The 9,817-nt window shown below is 43.8% G+C and overlaps 1 protein-coding gene across 1 annotated transcript in view; it reads left to right on the top strand.

Annotated features, from left to right (window-relative positions):
• The window catches only part of LOC146617774 (solute carrier family 22 member 6), a 29,221-nt gene that overhangs the window by 14,216 nt on the left and 5,188 nt on the right, over positions 1-9,817 (top strand). Inside the window, exon 9 of the mRNA XM_085372141.1 lies at positions 9,224-9,436. Within this exon, the coding sequence (XP_085228267.1) occupies positions 9,224-9,436 (213 nt within the window). The remainder of the gene's footprint in view (positions 1-9,223; positions 9,437-9,817) is intronic.

Here is a 9,817-nt window from a genome sequence, read left to right as displayed (position 1 = left end):
CAAGCCTCAGGAGGCCTGATTTGTCATGGTAGGGAGAAAGCTTTAAGAGAGGGCTTTTCTTTGGGATGTCCTTCCTTGACTCTATTTGTTTGAGCTCCTCTGGGAAGCTTTCTTGTTGGACTGCTTTTATAACCGTCTCTCTTGCTTGCTCAAAATCTGAGGTAGTGAGTTCATGACATATATGCCATCCCTTACATTGTCCGCCTGATTGCTTTACCTTAAAGGTGCGTGCAATGTGTGCCAAACGTGCAACTGCCCTGGTAAGGGACTGCCAGCTGGAGAAAGATTCTAAGTTTGCAGTCTTTAAACAGGGGTATGATGTTTGAATGGTGGCAGTGATCAAGGGACGAACTTCAATGTCTGAGTCGGGGTTTTGAAGTTGGAATGTACCTGATGAGTTGCTCTGTAAGGGCTTTAAGGGAAACTCCGGCCCTTTAAGGGAAACTCCGGCCCTTTCAACCATGTGCTGGACAACAGTTTTTCGGCAGGTAGAGATCTGGATCCGTGATCGGCCGGGTTGTGCACCGAGGGTACATAGCCCCACTGAGTTGGTACTGTTGCTCGTCTGATGCGTTGCACCCGGTTGTTCACGAAAACGTGAAATCTTCTTGCCTCATTGTAGATATAGCCAAGAACGACTTTGCTGTCGGAGAAGAAGCGCATGTTACTAATCTGAATGTCCATTTCATCTCTGATTAGTTCCCCAACTTCCACCGCTAACACCGATGCACACAGCTCGAGCCTGGGAATGGTAAGATCGGGCTTGGGGGCAAGTTTGGCTTTCCCGAATATGAACGCAAACTCTGTCTCACCATTTTTGTTCGTTAACTTCAGGTAAGCCACGGCTGCAATAGCCTGGGTTGATGCATCACAGAAGACACAGATTTCTCTGTGCTTCGCACCAAGAAAGGAGAAGGAGCAGTATGGCCTTGGGATACGGATTTGCTCGAGTTGTTTGAGAGCATTCTTCCATTCTGACCACTCCTTAAACATGCCCTCTGGAAGAGTCTCATCCCACCCACAAGTCTCTTTTGTCAGCTCCCGCAACAGTGCCCTCCCCTTGATGCTCACTGGCACTGCAAACCCCAGCGGGTCAAAAAGGCTGTTGATAGTGGACAGAACACCTCTTTTCGTGTAAGGCTTTTCGGCTTGAGAGACTCTGAATGTGAAGGTGTCGCCTTCAATGTCCCAACATACTCCTAAGCTTCTCTGCATTGGAGGAAACTCTGTGTTGAAATCTATGTCCTTGAGCCCGCTTGCCAAGTCTACAGTAGAGAATGCTTTCATGACATTTGGGCTGTTTGAAGCTATTTTGTGGAGCCTCAGGTTGGACGCAGCGAGCAGCTCCTGTGTGTCTTTGAGGAGCTTAATTGCCTCTGACTCAGTAGGGAGGGATTTGAGTCCATCGTCGACATAGAAATGTCTTTGAACAAACTGTTTGGCCTCAGAATAGTGCTGTGTGTCGAACAGGTGTGCTGCCTTTCTCAGACCGAAAATTGCCACCGCTGGAGAGGGGCTGTTGCCGAACACGTGCACTTTCATTCTGTACTCGACAACTGGCTCTCTTGGGTCATTGTTGCGGTACCAAAGGAACCGGAGGAAGTTCCTGTGGTCTTCTCGCACCTGAAAGCAGTGGAACATTTGTTGTATGTCCGCTGTGACAGCCACCGTTTCTTCTCTGAAACGGATGAGCACCCCAATCAGACTGTTATTCATATTTGGACCTTTGAGCAGCACATCATTTAAGGACACTCCCTGAAACTTAGCACTTGAGTCAAATACCACCCTGATGTTCCCGGGCTTCTGCGGGTGATAAACGCCAAAGAAGGGCAGATACCAGCATTCTTCTCCTTCTTCGAGAGCTGGTGCTGGTTCGGCGTGATCCCTGTCAAACAACCCCTGCATAAAATCCATAAAATGTCTCTCCATCTCAGGGCGTTTATTTAATGTGCGGCGCAACGACTCTAAGCGGCTGAGTGCTTGATTTCTGTTGTTTGGGAGGTGGGTTCTCGGTGTACGGAAAGGAAGTGGAGCTGTCCAGCTATTTGCATCGTCTTGGTAAAAGTCTCTTTCCATAATTTCCAGAAAGGCTTGGTCCTCAAAGGAAGGGGCTAGCTCTTCGTCCTTTTCACTTTGCTGGAATATGTGTTTCCCTATTTGACATGAACTGTGAGTGTTCCAGGATTTGTTGTGTGACTGCTCTTTGACATGAAAGCTGTTTTGACAGGGTGTTAGGAGACTTGGACGCCCGTTCTCTAGAACACTCGTTCTGTATGTGCCTATGATGGCTGGCTTATGGGCTCCTCCTAGGCATACATCACCTACAATAACCCACCCAAGTGCAAGTCTCTGGGCAAATGGAGCATTGACTGGTCCATTCACTCGTTCATACACTTTGTGCACTTGTATTATGTCTCGGCCTAACAGCAACATAATGTCAGCCTCAGGGTCTAGGGGCTGCATATGATCTGCTAGGTGTTTGAGGTGTTGATGGGCTAGGGCAATCTCTTGCGTTGGTATTTCATTCTTGTTGTCTGGGAGTGAGTCACACTCGAGCAAAGAAGGCAGAGGAGAGCTGAACTGGCCATCAACAGACTGTATAAAGAGGTTCTCAGCTAAGCGGCCATTTGTAGTGGAAACCCCTGTACATGTCTTAAGTGTGTATGGCGCTAGGTTGCTCATTGGGATGCCAAAGGTGTCGAAAAGATTTGACTTCGCTAATGACCTATTGCTCTGGTCATCTATGATAGCGTAAACCTTGACCTTTTTGTCTGGATGCCCCTTTGGATAAATGTAGGCTTGACATATTTTGGAGCAGGAACGCCCCCCACCTAAGTCCCCACAAACTTGAGTGCATGCTGAGCTAGTCTCCAAGTCTAGGCTACTCTCCCCGCCATGCTCCTCCCTGTCCTGGTCTGGGGCAATGTTTTGAGCTTTTGTGTTTTGTGTCCATGGAGCTGGACCTGCATGCAGCGCTGCAACGTGTTTGTTGCTGTTGCACTCTAGGCAAGTAATCTCTTCCTTACAGTCTTTAGCTTGGTGAGCTGAGGAATTGCAGCACCTAAAACAGATGTTGTGTTCCCTGAGGTATGCCTTACGCTCATCTAGTGTCTTTTCCCTGAAACCTCTACACTTCTTTAACGGGTGCGGTTTCTTGTGGATGGGACACAGTTTGTTTGTGAACTCACTCGTGCTGCCTAAGTTTGGTTTGTGAGTTTTGTTTACCTCTGTTTTGTGGACGGCAACAGGCGGTCTTGACTTGGCAAATCTTGTATAGTGGTTGTCGTGAGTTGTTGGATAGGATGTGGGACCTGATACAGTAGACTTAAAACTGGGGTCGTTTCTCATTTTCGCTTCATCTTGTATGAAGCGACAGAAGAATGAGAATGGAGGGAAATATACATCATGTCTCTGCTTGTATTTAGTCCCCTCTGACATCCACCTGTCTTGAAGATTTGTTGGCAACTTATCAACTATCGGGGCAATGCCACGTGATGTGTCCAAATACACTAGCCCAGGTAAAGAGCCGTCTGATTTGGCTGCATCAATTTCAGAAAGTAGGTCGCCAAGTTCTCTGAGATTCTGGGGGTCTTTGTTTGACACTCTAGGAAAGCGTTCAAGTCTGTCAAGGAGCGACTTCTCAATAGCCTCTGGGGTGCCATAACATTCTTGTAGCCGTGTCCAAACTCGACGTAGGCCCTCTGCTGGATTGTTGAGATGGACAGAGCGTATACGTTTGGCATGCTTAGACGACTCTTCTCCAAGCCACCGGGTGAGCAAATCTAACTGTTCGCTAGGCTTTAAGCTTAACCCTTCAATAGCGTTACAGAAAGAAGCTCTCCATGCCCAGTAGTCCTCTGCTCTGTCCGTAAACTTTGTCAGACCGTCTGCCACCAATTCTCTTTTTGCCAGAAACTTAGCGAGATTAGCAAAGTCACTGTTCCCGTTGTTGATTTGCGTTGGCTGGAAAGGTGGAGTGTAAGGGGAAAAGCTCATAGGTTGCGGTGTGGTACTTACATACCTTTGGCCACATTTTTCTTGGGTATCAGCAGCTGGTGTCAGATGGCTGCCAATCTCATATTTGATGTCCTGTTGATTTACCTGTGGGACATATTGAGGTGAAGTGGCTGGATCGGGGATTGGACTGATGTCACATTGTTTTATCGGCGTAAAGTGTTTGGGGTCCGGCAAGTCTTCTCTGCGATGCTCTGGTGAAGAATATCCAAGATAACTCTGTAGTCTGTATGACTGGGTTGAAGCTGGAAGCTGGAGTAGAGCGTGAGAGTTCAGCGCTGGTTGTGAGTTCTCTTGACCCTGTCGTGATTCCCCATATTGTTTTTCTGACACACGAGATGACCACATTTCCCCGCTTACCTCCTCTGCTATTGCTGCTTCAAATACATTGGCTTCAGCGAGCGCAGCTTCTGCTTCCTTTTCTTCTTTTAGTGCTTCTAATGTAGCACTTAACTCTGCTTGCCTCATTTTCACCTCAATCTCCCGTCGTGTAAACTCTGCTCTGGCGCGTGCTGCTTCGGCCTTTGCCCGTGCTTCGACTGCTGCTTTGGCGAGTGAGCTGTGGGATCTGGATGTAGATCCAGAGCAGGTGGACCGTACCTCCAGCTGCTCCTCCTCTGCTGACAGCATAGTGGCGTCTGGGTCAGATGTCTGGAAGACTGCCTCCTGAAGTAGCCGTTTCGCCAGTCTTTTTACTGTTCTGCCCTCGCACTTAACTAGGCAGACAGACAACCATCATCCCATGTAGAAAAACCACACCGTTGTTCCTTTCTGGTGGATTTATTTGATTGGATGCATAGCATGGCTTTGTCGAAATACATGAATGGATGAATGGTAAAACTGTAAACAAACACAAAATATCCCATGTGAGCTAATATAAGCAAACATTCTTACAATTAGAAGATGCTATGACCTGTTACTATGCAAAGCAAAGCAGAACGAAACAAGCTAACAAGCTAACGTTAGCGGTTAGCTAGCGCTAATTAGCGTTTAGGCTAATGACTAATAAAGCACATCATTGAGTCAATTTGCTTTCTCAAAATATCACAAACAACACACGGCAGTTAGTGCTAACATAAAACACAACAATACTGCCAACTTACAGACTGTGCTGGCTTAAGAGGTAGCATAGGCAGGCACAGGAGTAGCAAACTGTCCTTCTCCCGTTAGACAGGAAGTAATGAGAAGTAGCACTTCCGGTAGAATGTCAAAATAAAATGAACAGTGTGCCAGAAACGAATAAAGATTGCATGAACTTGTATAACACTACATAACATGAGTGGTGACTCTTAAGGAGCCAGAACAATATATATATATTCAAAGAAATCGGAACATGACTTTTGGTGTTTCTTTGTTAGCTCATCCAAAAATCCAGTTATTCGGCCCATGAAGAGTTCTTTCATTAACTACATCACTATATCAAAGCCTGGGCAAAAGGCTTATCAGGCTTATAGAAAAGCTTCATTAGCCCAAATACTTACCAACAGGTTTTAGATGTATGGCACACCGGATTACTGGTCGAACTGTCTGCAGAGCAGTTTTGAGACTTGTCCCATTATGATTAATGTTGAAATTGTTTACATTTATTTTTTTCGGAAGTGCTAGATTAAATTTAATACAGCAAGGTTTAGGAAAACTTAAAAAAAATAACTCATGATACTTAAAGTGTCTCACTCATCTGACTAACTAGTGTTAGTGTTAGAGTTGGTTTTGCTAACGAAGTTTAGAATGTGGTTAAAACGCTGCAACTTTCCTGTTAAAGGCTTTCCTTTACATCAGGCGTATCAAACATAAGCCCCGGACAGACTTCTATTTGGCTGACAGGATGCTGGAAGAGGAGGATGACAGGAAAAATGTGAAGGAGGACATAGATTATGGACTGCATTTGGGTTATGTTTGATAGCTTTTTTATTTGTGCTAACATATTTCTTTCAGCTATTATATCAGCATTTCTTTATAATGTAGAAAAACTGAGACATACTATTATTAAATAGGATTTAATGTATAGTTGAACATATTTACACTGGCAGGAAGAGACTTTAAGGCCAATAAAGAGTTTAACATCCCTACTTTAGATATATGAAAATCCCACAGGACTGAACCTTATTATAACTAGGGCTGCTCAATTAATCGAATTTTAATCACGATTACGATCTGGGCTTTCAACGATCATTAAAAATGACTGAGCCGATTATTAGCCCCTCCCTCATGCTTTACTCTCGCGCTGCTCCGTGTGGCAAATCGAGCGCACCTCTCTGCATTTCGAACACGTGTCACAACAATTAAGATCAGCGGTCTCCAACCTTTTTTGCGCCACGGACCGGTTTATGCCCGACAATATTTTCATGGACCGGCCTTTAAGGTGTCGCGGATAAATACAACAAAATAAAACTAGTACCGGTACCGAAAAAAAGATTTATTCATAACACACGTGAAAAGACCCAGGAAAACCGAGTAAATGATAAAAACGATAACAAAATAACGCTAAAAACCCTGAAAACCATACATTTCACACCTGAGCCTCAACTCTTGCGGCCCCGGTACCAAACGACTCACGGACCGGTACCGGTCCGAGGCCCGGGGGTTGGGGACCGCTGATTAGGGATGGGTATCGTTTTATCCGATACCGGTGCCAAACCGGTACTTTTGAAACGGTGCCGGTGCTTAAACGGTGCTCAAACCGGTGCTTAAAGAATGGAGAACACAAAATTGGTCCAAAAACCTCTCATGTTCAGCTGTTTTTTTTGTAAAAAGATAACAATGTTAGCCTTTTCTGCAGCTATAGGGCATATATGATATCACTCTTGGCTGGAAGCAGTGCTTAAACAATGGAAAAAACACAAACTTTGTCCAAAAACCTCTCATGTTTAGCTGTTTCCCTCTTTTTCTTTGGTCCTTTTAGCCTTTTTGGCCAGGGTGAAGGGAGTATCTGCCATCAAACAAGAAGACAGCCGCATGTAGCTAAGATGATGTTTGCTAGTTCACCTTACATGCATGAATGTAATAACGTGGTTAGCCTACTCAACGTAAATTACACACGAACAACATTAAGCTACTCGCGCAGAGAAGAACGGCTGCTGCTGCATCATCATCCTCATCATTTCTGCTACACTGGCAAGGCTAGTGGCCAGGACTCTCCTCTTCGGGTTTTTGGGGGATGTTGCTAACTCCGGGTCCGATAACAGGCACCACACCCGCAGTAGATGTGCACGGTGTGAGGTCTCGCAGCAAGCTATCAAATATGGCGCATTTCTCGGCTTTTAAAAAAAACACTATGCGTCGCCAGGTGTTTCATCAGATTTGAGGTGTTACCTCCTTTGACAGTATCACAGTATCAGCTTAAAGCACTTGTTGCAGGCTGCTGAGTTTGCATATTTTGCTGTGAAGTACAGCCAGACTTTGACCGCTTCGCCTTGGGCATTTTTAATCTGTAGCTCTGCTCTAAAAGAACGTACGTACCTGGACCCACCTACTATCCTCGGAAACGTAAAATGATTGGCTAGAATCTAAAGTGTATCACAGCTCAGGGAAAAAAAAGCACCGAAATAAAGCACCGAAATGTGCGCTGCTTTTCGGTCTGGTTACTACCGTTTATGTCAGAACCGGTGCCATAATTGCACCGGATACCGGTACCCATCCCTACCGCTGATTAAGAGGACCCGAGGGAAGCTCAGAAAGCTAAACAGAAGTTATTTGGAGAGGAGAGTGACTGCCGTTGGTTGAAAAGAGAGGTAAAAAAACTTCAGTGGTGTGGAATCATTATGGGTTCGCAGAGTCGAGACGTGGATCAAGTAGACACAGTGTGTAAACTTTGCTACGGTGTCGTAGCTGCACCACAGAGCAACACTGCAAAGTTCACTAAACATAGATGTTTACATTTTTCATTTATTTCTTATATTGCAAACATTTAAACTGTTATCAGTATTTGCACACTATTTTATATTATTTTTTGACAATCTTTAAAGTCATTATTCAACACATTGTTATTGTTAAATAAATATCGTCAAATAATCGAGATCTCAATTTCAGTGAAAATAATCGTGATTATCATTTTTGCCATAATCGAGCAGCCCTAATTATAACCCAAAACCGACCTCCCTAACCCTATATAGGTGTCTGGTGATCTGGTGAATTTAAGCACTTATAGATTTACCTTGTTGCCATAAATACCAACTGGAATTATTGAGATATCATTAAAATGTCTTTATGATTATTGCTGGCTGTATCTTAATCCTGAGAATGCTGTTGCCGTGTATTACAAACATGTGTTCATTCTAATGCATAAGCAAATCACTATATCTACATTAAATTGCAAGAATCCAGCTTTGTTCCATTTACTAAGATGGATTCATGCATGATTTACATTACATGTTTGTTATTAAGAGTGTTCACAGATAAGAAAGGTGGAATAGTGTAAGTGAAAATATAAGGTATACATTACTATCTATAAATACAGAGTGAAAGTGAGAGCAAGAAAGCAATAGCTGTAATGGAAATTAAGTGCAGAAACGACCCCCCCACAGAAAAGACAAATGCCATAAAGACATTGTCTGATAAGAAATCATTAACCAACAATGGCACTCAGAGAGTGCAAACCTCTGTCAAGGCAGCTCTCTCTTGGTACAGTACTTACTTTTAAGGGAAATTATTTCTGGATGCAAACTATAATGTGATATTTAGAATCCCCACACACTAGTATTTGTTTCCTAAATGTTACCAATACAAAAAAGGCAGGAGAATTTACATTTTTAAAGATAAAAGATATTTCATCAAAGTTTGACCTAATTTGACCTTGGAGAAGAGGTCAGAGGTCCAAAGTAATGCAATATTTAGTATATATCATCCCTTTATGCTTAACTGTTGTCAGTGCAAACAATGGTGGTAAGAAGCATAGTTTTAAATAGCACTATTATCACTTTGAATTTCAGGTCACTCTATTGACCTTGAAGGATATGCTGACAATACATACATACATACATAGTTTCTAAGGTATGAGTCCTTTTTTCTCTCCAATAAATCATCATGTTGACCTTGAAGACGTCAGTGGATGTAAACCACATCTTGATGGATTATTCACATGACCCAACTCCACACACCCAATAGATTCCATCAGAATTTATTCAAAACTTTATGGCATGTAGACAGAGATCACATTGATATCCATAATAAGCACCTGTAACCGGGCCCTTTTATTCATTGTATTTTTCAGACAAAATGGGATTGGTATAGGCTCTGTGTGTGCTCGCACTGGTGGCGTCCTGGCTCCCATGATGTACCTTCTGAGGGGGGTCAGTCCTCACGCTCCCATGGTTCTGTGTGGCCTCTGCCCCCTGCTGGGTTCAGCCCTCACAATGCTACTTCCTGAGACGGCCAACAGGCCGCTGCCTGATAGCATTGAAGACGTTGAGGGATCCAATCACAGGTTTGACTTAACTGTTGACTTAACCTGAGCAAGATCATCATAGGTGCTGATCCTAACCCTATATTTTGAAGAAAGGCAAAATGTTCATTTTTAAATAATGAAAATTGTTGCTGATCTGTGTCACTTTGATTGCCAAAGCTTAGGGGAAGAGTTTGATGAGAAAATGTATATTCACATAGCCTAGGAGTAAGGTTAGGATCATCTCTGAAGCCAGTAACACAAGCAAAATAAAAGAGAACTGAGAATTGGTTGGTCTCAGACAATTTCATCTTGCTTTTGGTTAGAGATGCAAAATAAGAGTGCAATGTAAGTAAATGTAATCAAATACTTGCTGCACCAAGGAGGCCACAGTGTTGCCTGGAGGCACATCAAGAAGCAGCA

Source organism: Diplotaxodon limnothrissa, linkage group LG15, assembly GCF_057381915.1.
Source record: "Diplotaxodon limnothrissa isolate DT_005_m linkage group LG15, D_limnothrissa_male_GT1.1, whole genome shotgun sequence".
Lineage (NCBI taxonomy): Eukaryota > Metazoa > Chordata > Actinopteri > Cichliformes > Cichlidae > Diplotaxodon > Diplotaxodon limnothrissa.
The sequence above is the reverse complement of the archived record's forward strand: the minus strand, read 5'-3'. Positions and strand labels throughout refer to the sequence as shown.